This window comes from Elephas maximus, chromosome 9, assembly GCF_024166365.1.
Source record: "Elephas maximus indicus isolate mEleMax1 chromosome 9, mEleMax1 primary haplotype, whole genome shotgun sequence".
Classification (NCBI taxonomy): domain Eukaryota; kingdom Metazoa; phylum Chordata; class Mammalia; order Proboscidea; family Elephantidae; genus Elephas; species Elephas maximus.
Genome location: NC_064827.1, coordinates 125,402,270 through 125,417,520, shown reverse-complemented (window position 1 = coordinate 125,417,520; position 15,251 = coordinate 125,402,270). Strand labels below are relative to the sequence as shown.

General features: G+C 37.6%; 1 protein-coding gene and 1 long non-coding RNA gene across 15 annotated transcripts in view; one reads left to right on the top strand and one right to left on the bottom strand.

The window, feature by feature from the left end:
• CDK20 (cyclin dependent kinase 20) overlaps positions 1-15,251 on the bottom strand; it is a 106,322-nt gene that overhangs the window by 52,735 nt on the left and 38,336 nt on the right. Inside the window, exon 9 of one of the 14 annotated variants that reach the window (XM_049895579.1) lies at positions 3,694-8,105. The exons of the other annotated variants lie outside the window; for them this stretch is intronic. Within the exon in view, the coding sequence (XP_049751536.1) occupies positions 8,093-8,105 (13 nt within the window). The 3' untranslated portion in view covers positions 3,694-8,092. Of the gene's footprint in view, positions 1-3,693; positions 8,106-15,251 lie in introns of those variants that run through there. 14 annotated transcript variants of the gene reach the window in all.
• LOC126082731 (uncharacterized) overlaps positions 1-15,251 on the top strand; it is a 155,352-nt gene that overhangs the window by 124,907 nt on the left and 15,194 nt on the right. The gene's annotated exons all lie outside the window — the stretch shown is intronic.

The window sequence follows — 15,251 nt, the reverse complement described above, 5'->3', positions numbered from 1 at the left end:
ATTAGCACAGCTACTTCAGCTCTTTTTTGGCTACTGTTTGCATGGTCTTTTTCCAGCCTTTTATTTTCAACTCATTTATATCTTTGAAACTGAAGTGTATCTATTGTAAATAACATACAATCCATTATGTCAATCTCTGCCTTTTAATGGAATTGTTTAATCCTGTACATTTTATGTAATCACTGGTAAGGTAGAACTTACATATGCCATTTTGCTATTTATTTCCTTTTATCTTTTCTGTTTCTGTATTCCTCCATTACTATCATCTTTTGGGTTAAACAGATATTTTCTAGTGTACCATTTTAATTCCCTTGTTGTTTCTGTCACTATATTTTTTTAGCAATTTTCTTAGCGAATTTTCTTGGAGATTACAATTACCTTAATTTATAACAACCAAGTTTGGACTAATAACAATTTAATTTCAATAGTATATAAAAACTCTGGTCCTACATAGCTCCATTTTCTCACCTCTCCTTTCTGCTCCTGTCATACAAATTTTATCTTTATATGCTGTCTGCCTATCAAAGGGGATTTATAATTATTGGTTTATTTTTTTTTTTCATCAGGTAAGAGTTACAAGAAAATGCATTTGTATTATCTTTTATATTTACCTATATAGTTACCTTTACTGGTACTCTTAATTTCTTCATGTAGATTTGAGTTACTGTCTAGTGCCCTTTCATGTCAAACTGAAGGATTCATTTCAGTAACTCTTGTAGGGAAAGTCTGATAGTAATGAATCCTCTCTGTTTCTGTTTATCTCAGAATGCCTTGATTCCTCCCCCATTTTTGAAGACCAGTTTTGTTAGATATAGAATTCTTGGTTGACGATCTTCTTCTGTCAGGACTCTGAATATGTCATCCCACTGCCTTCTGTCCTCCATGATTTCTGATGAGATATCAGCAGTTAATCTTAAAGATCCATTTGTGTGATGACTGGCATCTCTTGCTGCTTGCAAGATTTTGCTTCTTTTTGGCGTCAGTGCTTGACTGTGCCGTATCTAGGTGTAGATCTCTTTGAGGTTATCCTACTTCCAGCCCCCTGACCTTTTTGACGCATAAATGGTTTTCATCAAATCTGGAAGTTCCAGCCATTACTTCAATTATTCTTTCTTCCCCTTCTCTCACTTTCTTCTCATTCTGGGACCCCTATTATGCAACGCTGAAACTCTTCATAGTGTCCCAGAAACAATGTGGCTCTGTTTATTTTTCCTCATTCATTTTTTTACTCTGTTCCTCAGACTAGATAATTTCAATTGACCTATTTTCAAGTTCCTTGATTCTATCTTCTGCCTGACCAAATGTGCTATTAATTAGAGCAAATTTTTTGTTTCAGTTATTGTACTTTTCAACACCAGAATTTCTATTTAGTTTTTTTCAATAGACTTTATTTTAGAGAGCAGTTTCAGGTTTAAAAAAATAATAATTGTGAAAAAAGTGCAGAGGCTTCCCACATACCCCATCTTCCCCCTGCACACAATTTCTCTTATTATTAACATCTTGCATCAGTGTGGTATATTTGTTACAACTGGTGAACTAATACTGACACATTACTATTAACCAAAGTTCATAATTTACACTAGGGCTCTCTTTGTGTTGTAGTTTCATGGGTTTATACAAACGCATAATGTCACGTACCCACCATTACAGTACCATGCAAAAGATTCACCACCGAACAATCCCATGCTCCACCTATTCATCCCTTCCCCTTTCCCCCCAGGCCCCTGGCAACCACGTATCTTTTTGCTGTCTTTATAGTATTTTCTTTTCCAGAACGTCATATAGTTGGACTCATACAGCATGTAGCTCTTCCGGGCTGGTTTCTTTCACTGAGCAATATACAGTTAAGGTTCCTTCATGTCTTTTTGTAGCTTGAGAGCTCATAATACTCCCGTGCATGGATACACCTCAGGCTGTTTACCCATTCACCTATCGCAGGGCATATTGGTTGTTTCCAATTTTTGGCAATTATCAATAAAGCTACTATAAACACTTGTGTGCAGATTTTTGTGCAGATAAAAATTTTCTATTCATTTGTATAAATATCCAGGAACACAACTGTGGACTATATGGTAAGCCTACACATAGCTTTCTAAGAATCTGTTAACTGTCTTCCAAAGTGGCTAGAACATTTTGCATTTCCATTAGCAATGAATGACTGTTTCTGTTGGTCCACATTCTACCAGCATTTGATGTTGTCAGTGTTTTGTATTTCAGCCGTTCTACTAGGTATGGAAACTCTGAAGGGTACAGCTGTTAAGTACTATGGCTGCTAAACAAGAGGCTGGCCGTTCAAATCCACCAGGCACTCCTTAGAAACTCTATGGGGCAGATTTATTTTTTTTATACGGTTGCTACGAGTCGGAATCAACTCGACAGCAGTGGGTTTGGTTTTTGTTTGCTTGTTTATTACATATGTAGTGGTATCTCATTATTTTAATTTGTAATTCCCTAATGACGTATGTTGAGCATCTTTTCAAATGCTTGTTTGCTTTCTATGTATCTTCTTTGGGGAGTTTTCTGTTCATATCTTCAGCCTATTTTATAATTGGGTTGTTTGTTTTCTTATTGTTGGGCTTTAAGAATTATTTGTATATTTTAGATACTTTTATTAGATATGTATTTTGCAAATACTTTCTCTGAGTCTTTGCCTTGTGTTTTTATTCTCTTAACAGTGTGTTTCACAGAAGTTTTAATTGTACTGAATTTATCATTCTATTTTTTTATGAATTATTCTTTTGGTGTTGTATCTAAACACTCATTGCCAGACCCAAAACCTAAAAAACCCACTGCTGTCAATTCCAACTTGTAGCCACCCTACAGGACAAAGTAGAACGCCCCATAGGGTTTCCAAGACTGTAAATCTTTACAGAAGCAAACTACCACATCTTTCTCCTGCGGAGTCACTGGTGGTTACAAACCACTGACCTTTCTGGTAGCAGCTGAGCAATTTAACCACTGTGCCACCAGAGCTCTGGCAAACCCAAGGTCACCTATATTTTCTCCTATTTATCTTCTAGAAATTATATAGTTTTGCATCTTTGTCTGATGTATTTTGAGTTAAATTTTCATGCAAAAGGTAAAATCTGTGTCTAGATTCTTTTTTATGCACATCGGTGTGCAGCTGTTGCAGCACCATTTTTTTGAAAGTTCTATTCTTTCTCCACTGGACTGCCTTTGCTCCTTTGTCAAACATCAGTTGACTGTGTGGACTTATTTCTGAGCTATATATTTTGTTCCATTGATCTATTTAGCTATTCTTTTCGACGGCAGTGGGTGGGTTTACTAATACCACACAGTTTTGATCACTGTAGCTATACAGTAAGTCCTGAGGTTCGGTAGCACCAGTCCTTTGACTTTGTTCTTCTTCATGATTGTGTTGGCTATTCTGGGTCTTTGCCTTTCCATATAAACTTCAGAATCTGTCTTCCAAGATCCACAAAATAACTTGCTGAGATTTTGCTGGGATTGCATCGAATCTACAGATCGAGTTGGGAAGAATTGTCTTTCTACCCAAGAACAGGGAATTCCTTTCATTTAGATCTTCTTTTATTTATTCATTCGTTTTGTAATTTTCCTGATATAGATCTTACACATATTTTGTTAGATTTATACCTATTTCCTTTCTTTTTTGGTGTTAATGTAAATGATGTTTTTAATTTCAAATTCCAATTGTTCACTGCTGGCATATAGGAAAGTTTGTATTGACCCTGAATCCTGAAATCTAGTAATAAACACTTATTAATTCCAGGAGGTTTGTCAATCCTTTGAAATTTTCTACATAAATAACCATACCATCTGCAGTTTTATTTATTCCTTCAGAATCTTAAACTTATTTCCTTTTCTTATCTTATTGCACCAGCTAGAAATTCCATTAAGATGTTGAATAGGAAGGGACATCCTTGTCTTGTTACCGATCTTAAAGGGAAATCATCTAACTTGTCACCATTATTATGTTAACTGCAGGTTTTTTGTAGATATCCATTATCTACAAAAATAAGGAAATGAGAAAGTCCTCTTCTATTCCTCATGATAGATTTCATCATGAATGGGTATTAGATTTTTGTCAAATACTTTTTCTGCACCTGTTGATATAGTCATATTTTACTTTAGCCTGTTGACAGATTACATTAATTGATTTGTGAATGTTGAACTAGGCTTGCATACCTCAAATAAATCCCACTTGGTTGTAGCATACCTTTTAAACATTGCTCAAGTCAATCTGCTAATATTTTTCTGAGGATTTTTTTATCTGTGTTCATGAGGTGTACTAGTCTGTAATTTTCTTTCTTGTAATGTCTTTGGTTTGTATTAGGGTAATTCTGGCCTTATAGAATGAGTTAATAAGTATCACCTCTGCTTCTACTTTCTGGAACAGATTGTAGACAATTGGTATTATTTCTACTTTAAATGTTTGGTAGAATTCCCTGATGAAACGATCTGTGCCTGGGCTTTCTGTTTTGGAAGGTTATTACTTCTGTAATCTATTTTGTTGTTGCTGTTGAGAATATACACAGCAAAAGATACACCAATTCAACAATTTCTACATGTACAATTCAGTGACACTGATTACATTCTTTGAGTTGTGCAACCATTTTCACCCTCCTTTTCTAAGTTGTTCCTCCCCCATTAACATAAACTCACTGCCCTTAAGGTTTCTATCTAACCTTTTGAGTTGCTATTGTCAATTTTATCCCGTATAGATAGTTCTTAAAAGAGCGTAATGCCAAAGCAGACATTCTTTACTAATTAAGTTAAACTACTGTTTGGTTATATGAAGACTTCAGGAGGTATTTTTGGTTTAAGGTTTAAAGTCTATCCCAGGGCAACAGTTTCAGAAGTTCATCCAGCCTCCCTGGCTCCAGAAAGTCTGGAGTCCATAAAAATTTGAAATTCTGTTCTGGATCTTCTGGTCTCAAGACAGAGAAGGCAGGTGTTCACAGAGGCAATTAGCCACACATTCCATTTCCTCCTCCAATTCCTGACTTTCCTTCTTTCTACTTTACTCTAGAACACAGACCACTTGTGCACTGCAAAGCCACTTGCAAACTTTTAAAGCCCCAGGCACTACTCAATGAACTAGGAGACAGAACAGAAGCACTAAATGTTATTAGGCCAATTAACTGGAATGTCCCATGAAACCATGACCCTAAACCTCCGAACCAAGGAAGCAACACCCATGAAGTGTTTGGTTATATGTAGGCAGCCTTAGCAGCTTTTTTATTGTTGTTGTTGTAAATATGCCTATCACACAACTTTCGCAAATTCAACTTTTTACAGGTATACAACTCATTGACAGTGTGTACAATAATCAGCTGAACAGCCCTTTTTTAAATTTTTTTAAATTGTGCTTTAAGTGAAAGTTTACAGTTCAGGTTATTTTTTCATACAAAAGTTTATACACATGTTGTTATGCGACCCTAGTTGCTCTCCCTATAATTGACACCACACTCCTCCTTTGCACTCTGTATTTCCTGTGTCCATTCAGTTCCTGTCCCTTTATACTTTCTCATCTCACCTTCAGACAGGAGCTACCCATTTAGTCTCATTTTTATCTAGTTAAGAAGCACACTCTTCACAAGTATCATTTAGTGTCTTATAGTCAGTCTAATCTTTGTCTGAAGAGTTGGCTTCAGGAATGGTTTTATTTTGGGGCTAACAGAGTCCGGTGGCCATGTCTTACAGAGTCCTTCCAGTCTCAGTCAGACCATTGTCTGGTCTTTCTACTAGAATTTGAGTTCTGCATCCCACTTTTCTCCTTCTCCATCAGGGACTTCAATCCTACTCTTAGTCATTGAGATTTTTCCATCACCATAAACCAAAACTCAGAACTCCATAAGCAATAACCCCCCAGCCTGCTCCCCCCTCCCACTCCTGGTAACCACTGATAAACTTGGGTCTGTATCCATTTGCTGTTTCTTGTCTTTTTATACAAGTGAAGTCACACAATATTTGTCCTTTTGTGATTGACTTATTTCACTCAGCATATCTTCCAGCTCCATCCATATTGTAGCATGTATCAAGACTTCGTTTCTCCTACTGGCTGCGTAGCACTGTCTGTATATACCACATTTTGTCTATCCATTCATCTGTTGATGGGCATTTAGGTTCTTTCCACCTTTTGACTATTATGAATAGTGCTACAATGAACACTGGTATACAAATAGCTATTTGAGTCTCTTCTTTCAAGTCTTTTGGGTATATTCCTAGGAGTAGAATTGCTGGATCATTTTAGTTTTTTGAGGAACTGCCTCATTGTTTTCCACAATGGCTGTACCATTTTGCATTCCCACTACCAATGGATAAGGGTTCCAATGTCCCCACATCCTTTCCAACATTGTTATTTATTTTTAATCTTAGCGATCCTAGTGGGAGTGAAATGGTATCTCATTGTGGTTTTGATTTGCATCTCTCTGATGGCTAATGATGTTGACCATCTTTTCATGTGTTTGGTGGCCAACTTAATGTCCTCTTTGGTGAAATGTCTATTCAAGTCCTTTGCCTATTTTATTATTGGATTATTGGTCTTTCTGTTAAGTTGTGAGAGTTCATATATATTTTGGTTATTAGATTCTTAACAGATATATGGTTTCTAAAGATATTCTACCAGTTAGTAGCTTGTCTTTTCACTTTTTTGATAAAGTCTTTTGATGAAAGGTCTCATTTATTTATTTTGTGTTTTACTGTTTGTGCTTTTGTTATTATATTAATCCATTGTTAAAAAGCTAGGCCTGACAGTGCTGGCTCTGCATTTTCTTCTAAGAATTTTGTGGTTTTAGTTGGCACATTTAGGAAGGTTATTTAGGAAGGTTTTGGAAGGTTATTGATTGTTGTTTCAATTTCTTTAATAGATATAGGCCTATTCAGATTATCTGTTTTTCCTTAGGTGAGTTTTAGTACATTGTGTCTTTCAAGGAATTGGTCCATTTTATACAAGCTATCATGTTTGTAGGTATAGAGTTGTTCATAATATTCCTTTATTATCCTTGTAATGTCAATGGTACGTGTTGTGATGGCCCCTCTTTGGTATTAGTAATTTGTGTCTTTTCTTCACCCCTCCCCTTGGTTATCCTGGCTAGAGGTTTATCGATTTTATTGATTGATCTTTTCAAAGAACCAGCTTTTGGTTTCATTGATTTTCTCTATTAATTTCCTGTTTTCAATTTCATTGATTTCTACTTTGATTTTATTATTAATTTTCTTCTGCTCACTTTGGATTTAATTTACTCTTCTTTCACCAGTTTCCTAAGGTAGAAGCTTATTGGTTTAGATCTTTCTTCTTTTCTAGTATACTCATTCAGTGCTATAAATTTCCCTTTAAGCCCTGCTTTGGCTGCATTCCATAAATTTGGTAAGTTGTATTTTCATTTCCATTATTTCAAAATATTTTTAATCTCTCCTGAGTTTCCTACTTGACCCATGTGTTATTTAGAACCGTGTTGCTTAACCTCTAAATGTGATGGGATTTTCTAGCTATCTTTCAGTCCTTGATGTTTAGTTTAATTCCACTGTGGCCTGAGATCATACTTCGTATCCTTCCTATTCTTTAAATTTATAAGGTAGGTTTTGTGGTCCAGGATATAGTATATCTTGGTTATGTCCCATTTGAACTTGGGAAGAATGTGTATTCTGCAGTCGTTGGTTGAAGTATTCTATTAATGTCAACTAGATCCAGTTGCTGTTCAGTTCAACTATACCCTTAGTGATTTTCTGCCTGCTGATCTGTCAATTACTGATAAAGGGGTGTTGGAGTCTCCAGCTATAATAGTGGATTTGTCTATTTCTCCCTGCAGTTCTGTTTTGGCCTTATGTATTTTAACATTCTGTTAGGTGTATATGCATGAAAGATTGTTATGCCTTTTTGAAGAATTCCTTTATCATTATGTAATGCCCCTCTTCATCCCTGATACTTTTCCTTGCTCTGAAGTCTGTTTTGTCTGAAATTAATACAGCAACTCTGGCTTTGATTAGCATTAGCATGCTGTATCTTTCCATCCCTTTACTTTTATTCTGTCTCTATGTCTTCATATTTAAAGTGGGTTAGAGGTGGGACAAAGATGGCACAGTAGTCAGATGCCTCCTGCGGTCCCTCTTACAGCAAAGACCTGAAAAGACAAGTGAATCGATTATAAATGACAATCTAGGAGCCCTGAACATCAAAGGCAAAGTTGAGGAATCCAACTGCGTGGCAAGGGGAGGGAGAAATGATTCAGCAGCGAGGAGTTGCCAGGCCTGACCTGGCCAGCACTGGCATGCTGCAGGCTGGGTTGGCTGGCATGCATGGTAAGGCAAGCAGTGGCGCTCAGGGTGCATATTCTACATCGGGAGAGACTTGGCGGTGGAGAGTCTGCTCAAGCCACCAGGACCAGCAATAAGTGGCTCAATCAGCAAAAGATAAGTACATGCGTCTAACCTACCTCACAGATCAAAAAAAAAACATCCCCTTTGGGAGGAATCTCTCTCCCATTCACCTGCCTCCTCTCCAATCCGCACTGGCTCCCAACCTGGCTTCAGCTATTCAGTGCACCCTGGGCCAAAAGTAGGACGCGTCACATGTCCTGAGCCATCTTCCCGGCTTTGGAGAGGGAACAAATTAACAAACAGGAAAAAATAATCTGCCAGCTTCCCTAATCTGAGAAATCAGGGTAGCCACAGCCCCTTTGCCTAGGCACAGGCATAATGGGTCCACGGACTCTGCATGCCTTTCACCCACGCACAGACATGTATGGGCCCATTTCAACCGTGCAGGGCCTCATTAGTACAATAGAACAGGGTACGTACCTGAAGTCTAACTTCAACTGTTTCAGCTGTATGGTGAAGTGGCAGATTTGTGACATTTGACACTGACCTGCCCATTAACCAGGGTCCTTGCATATCCCCATCAGGGGCCTGAGGACTGGTGGTTCCACCCATGCCACCTCACTACCCGCGACAGGGGTTCAAGAATAAGTGGTGCCTCCTAGTCCTTACAGTCAACAGCATTCGGTGTTCAGAGTCTGGCTGAAAACCCACCCACCAATGCACTCTAGGGAACAGGGATGCACTTGCCTCCCAGACACTCAGGGGCAGCCATCGGCCCTCTGCCTTGCTCAGCACATGACCCCTACTGCAGTCAGATACCTGTGCCTACTCCAAACACCCCTGCCCGTCTAGGACTGTAGGTGAGAGCCTGCACCACACACTTGGTGACCGACTACCTGGACACCTGAGCTGAATCCATACAAGAAAAGTAAATGGACTCCGGGACTCACATACTTAGTAACAGCTCTGACCATGTGGTGACAGGATGTGAGAGCTTCAAAGACACCAATAATCCAACTAGCTTACACAACCAGCGTATTAGGACATATCAAAATAAAATAAAACAAGAAGCTGGGACACAGTAAGCAAACAAAATAAATAAATATAATAATTTATTGATGGCTTGGAGACAACAGTCGATATCAAATCACATAAAGAGGCAGACCATGATGGCTTCACCAAACGCCCCCCAAAAAAAAAGAATCGAGAACTTCTGGAAGGACAGAACTTCTTGGAATTACTGGAGGTAGAGTTCAAAAGATTAATATATAGAACTCTTCAACAGATCAGGAAGAAGATCAGGGAAAGCACAGAACAAGCCAAGGTACACATAGACAAAGCAAGAGAAGAACTTCAGAAGATTATAGAAGAGCATGATGACAAATTTAACAGGCTGCAATAATCCATACGGAGACAGCAACTAGAAATCCAAAAGATTAACAACAAAATTTCAGAATTAGACAACTCAACAGAAAGTCACAGGAGCAGAATTGAGGCAATGGAAGCAGAATTAGTGAGACTGAAGATAAAGCACTTGACACCAACTTATTTGAGGAAAAATCAGATAAAAGAATTTTGAAAAATTAAGACTTCCTAACAATTATGTCAGACTCTATCAAGAAGAATAACCTACGAGTGACTGGCGTACCAAAACAGTGATGGATAACAAAAAATACAGAGAGAATTGTTGAAGATTTGTTGGCAGAAAATGTCCCTGGTATCATAAAAGATGAGAACGTATTATCCAAGAAGCTCATTGAATCCCACAAGAGGGAGATTCCGAAAGAAAGTCACTGAGACATATTATAATCAAACTTTCCAAAACCAAAGATAAACAGAGAATTTTAAGAGTGGCTAGGGATAAATGGGAAACCCTGGTAGCATAGTGGTTAAGTGCTTTGGCTGCTAACCAAAAGGTCAGCAGTTCGAATCCACCAGGCGCTCCCTGGAAACTCTATGGAGCAGTTCTACTCTGTCCTACAGGGTCACTATAAGTTGGAATTGACTCGAGAGCAACACGGGGATACATGAAAAGTCATCCACGAAGGGGAGTCAATAACGTTTACCTTGGACTACTCAGCAGAAACCATGCAGGCAAGAAAGCAATGGCATGATATATATAAACCTTGAAGGAAAAACACTGCCAGCCAAGATTATAAATCCAGCAAAACTGTCTCTCAAATATGATGGCAAAATTAGGGCATTTTCAGATAAACAGAAGTTTAAGGAATTTGTAAAAACCAAACCAAAATTACAAGAAATACTAAAGAGAGTTGTCCAGTTAGAAAATCAATAACATCAGATAACAACCCAAGACTAGAACACAGGACAGAACAACCAGATATCAACCCAAATAAGGAAGTCACAAAAATAAATCAAAGCTAAAACACTGAACTGAACATAGGGAAACAGAGATGTCGATATGTAAAAGATGACATTAAAACAAAAAAGAGGGACTGAATAATGTAGTCATAGATCTTCCATATGGAGAGAAAGTCAAGGTGATATAAAGAAATAAAAGATTGGTTTGAACTTGGAAAAATGGAAGTAAATATTGAGGTAACCACAAAGGAAACTAACAATAGTACACATCAAAATAAAAAACAAGAAAAACATAAAGACTCAGCAAATACGAAATCAACCACAATGAAAGGACGAAAAGAAAGAAAAATGACTCAACACACAAAATTAAGTGGAACAAAGAACCTGTCAACACCACCACCACAACAACAACAAAAAAATCAAAATGGCAGCACTAAACTCATACCTAGCAATAATTATGCTGAATGTAAACGCACTAAATGCACCAATAAAGAGACAGAGAAGGGCAGAATGGATAAAAAAAAACACACAATCCGTCTATACGCTGACTGCAAGAGACACACCTCAGACTTAAGCACACAAACAAAAACTCAAAGGATGGAAAAAATACGTCAAGCAAACAACAATCAAAAAAGAGCAGGAGTGGCAACATTAATCTCTGACAAAATAGACTTTAAAGCAAAATCCATGACAATACACCAGGAGGGCATAACCATAATAAATATTTATACACCTAACAACAGGGCTCCAAAATACATAAAACAAACTCTAACGGCACTGAAAAGAGAGACAGTTCCACAATAATACTAGGAGACTTCAACACACCACTTTCTGTGAAGGACAGAACATCCAGAAAGAACCTCAATACAGACACAGAAGATCTAAATGCCACAATCAACCAAACTTGATCTCACAGACATATACAGAACACTCCACCCAACAGCAGGCAAGTATACTTTCTTTTCTAATGCATGTGGAACATTCGCCAGGGTAGATCACATATTAGGCCACAAAGCAAGACTTGACTGAATCCAAACTGAGATATTACAAAGCATCTTTTCTGACCATAAAGCCATAAAATAGAAATCAGTAACAGAAAAAGGAAAAAAAATCAAATACATGGAAACTGAACACCTTCCTCAAAAACCACTGGGTTGTAGAAGAAATTAAGGACAAAATAAAGAAATTCACAGAATCTAAAGAGAATGAAAACACATCCTACCAGAACCTTTGGGACACAGCAAAAGCAGTGCTCAGAGGTCAACTTATAGCAATAAATGTACACATCCAAAAAGAAGAAAGGGCCAGAATCAAAACATTAACCATACAACTCGACCAAATAGAAAGAGAGCAGCAAAAGAAGCCCCTGGGCACCAGAAGAAAAAAAATACTAAAATTAGATCAGAATTAAATAAAACAGAAAATAGAAAAACAACTGAAAGAGTTAATAAGACTAACAGCCGGTTCTTTGAAAAGATCAACAATATCGATAAACCACTGGCCATATTGACAAAAGAAAAACAGGAGAGGAAGCAAATAACCCGAATAAGAAATGAGATGGGCGATATCACAACAAACCCAACTGAAATGAAATGAGTCATAACAGAACATTATGAAAAACTGTAGTCCAAGAAATCTGAAAACCTAGAGGAAATGGACAAATTTCTAGAAACACACTACCTACCTAAACTAACACAAACAGAGATAGGACAACTAAATAAACCTATAACAAAAGAAGAGATTGAAAACGTAATAAAAAAAAAAAACTCCCATCAAAAAAAGCCCTGGCCCTGATGCATCGCTAGAGAATTCTACCAAACTTTCAGAGAAGAGTTAATACCACTATTACTAAAGGTATTTCAGAGCACAGAAAAAGACGGATTACTACCAAACTCATTCCATGAAGCCAACATAACCCTGATACCAAAACCAGGTAAGGACACCACAAAAAAAAAAAAAAAGAAAGAAAGAAAAGAAAATCATAGACCAGTATCCCTCAAGAACATAGACACAAAAATCCTCAACAGACTTCTGGCCAACAGAATTCAACTACATGCAAAAAGAAATAACTCATCATGACCAAGTGGGATTCATACCAGGTATGCAGGGATGGTTCAACATTAGAAAAAAAATCAATGTAATCCATCACATAACTAAAACAAAAGATGATCTTATCAATACCTGCAGAAAAGGCATTTGACAAAGTCCAACACCCATTCCTAATAAAAACTCTCAGCAAAACAGGAATAGAAGGAAAATTCCTCAACATAATAAAGGGCATTTATACAAGGCCAACAGCCAACATCACCCTAAATGGAGAGAGTCTGAAAGCATTTCCCTTGAGAACAGGATCCAGACAAGGATATCTGCCCTTTATCACCACTCTTATTCAACATTTTGCTGGAGGTCCTAGCCAGAGCAATTAGGCTAGAAAAAGAAATAAAGGGCATCCAAATTGGTAAGGAAGGAGGAAAAGTATCCCTATTTGCACATGATAAGATCTTTTACACAGAAAACCCCAAAGAGTCCACAAGAAAACTACTGGAACTAACAGAAGATTTCAGCAAAGTATCAGGATATCAGATAAACATAAAAAATTAACTGTAATTACTCTACACCAACAAAGAGAACACTGAAGAGGAAATCACCAAATCAATACCATTTACAATAGCCCCAAGAAGATAATATACTTAGGAATAAGTCTAACTAGAGATGTAAAAGACCTATACAAAGAAAACTGTAAGACCCTACTGCAAGAAACCAAAAGAGTCTACATAAGTGGAAAAACATACCTTACTCACAGATAGGAAGACTCAACATTGTGAAAATGTCTATTCTACCCAAAGCAATCTACAGATACAATGCAATCCCGATCCAAATTCCAACATTTTTTTAATGAGATGGAGAAACACATCACCAACTTCATTTAGAAAGAGAAGGGGCCCTGGATAAGTAAAACATAACTGAAGAAGAAGAACAAAGTGGGAGGTCTCACACTACCTGATTTGAGGTCCTACTATACCGCGATGTAGTCAAAACAGCCTGGTACTGGTAAAACAACAGATACATAGACCAACAGAACACAGTTGAGAATCCAGACGTAAATTTATCCACCTATGAGCAGCTGATATTTCACAAAGGCCCAATGTCCATTAAACCAGGAAAAGAGAGTCACTTTAACAAATGGTGCTGGCATAACTGGATATCCACCTGCAAAAAAATGAAACAAGACCCATACCTCACACCATACACAAAAAAGAACTCAGAATGGATCAAAGACCTAAATATAAAATCTAAACCAATAAAGATCATGGAAGAAAAACTAGGGACAACACTAGGAGCCCTAACACATGGCATAAATAGAATACGCAACATTACTAACAATGCAGAAACACCACAAGGGAAACCGGGTAACTGGGAACTCCTAAAAATCAAACACTTATGCTCATCCAAAGACTTCACCACCTGGTAACAGGGAACCCAGGGTTGAGAAGGGAGAGTGTTGACATGTGGTGGAGTTGTTAACCAATGTCATAGAACAATGTGTGTACTAACTGTTTGATGAGAAAGTAGTTTATTCTGTAAACCTTCATCTCAAGTACAATAAAAAAAAAAAAAAAAAGACTTCACCAAAAAAGTAAAAAGACAACTTACATACTGGGAAAAAATATTTGGCTACGACATCTGATCCGGGTCCAATCTCTAAAATCTACAAGATAATGCAAAACCTCAACAACAAAAAGACAAATAACCTAATTAAAAAATGGGCAAAGGATATAACAGGCACTTTACCAAAGAAAAAATTCAGGCTACTAACAGATACATGAAGAAATGCTCACAATCAGCCATTAGAGAAACGCAATACAAAACTACAATGAGATACGATCTCACCCCAACGAAACACAAAATACACGAAATAATAAATGTTGGAGAGGTTGTGGAGAGACTGCAACGCTTATACACTGCTGGTGGGAATGTAAAATGGTGCAACCACTCTGGAAATCGATTTGGCACTTCCTTAAAAAGCTAATTATTGAAGTATCATATGATCCAGCAATCCCACTCCTTGTAATACATCCTAGAGAAATAAGAGTCCTCACATGAATAGATATATGCACGCCCATGTTCACTGCAGCACTGTTTATGATAGCAAAAAGATGGAAACAACCAAGGTGCCCATCAACAGACAAATGGATAAACAAATTATGGTGTATTCACATAAATGGAATACTACGCAACAATAAGAACAAGGACGAATCCGGAAACATCTCACAACGGGGATGAATCTGGAAGGCATTATACTGAGTGAAATTAGTCAACCGCAAAAGGTCAAATATTGTATAAGACCACCATTATAAGAACTCAAGAAAAGGTTTAAACACAGAAGAAAACATTCTTTGATGGTTACGAAGATGGGGAGGGACAGAGAGGGGTATTCTCTAACTAGATAGTAGCCAAGAATTATCTTAGGTGAAGGGAAGGAGAACACACAATTCAGGGGAAGTCGGCACAACTGGACTAATCTGAAAGCTAAGAAGTTGCCTGAATACAACCAAATACTTTGAGGTACAGAGTAGCAGGGGCAGGTGTTTGGGGACCATAGTAGCAGGGGACACGTACTTCAGTTT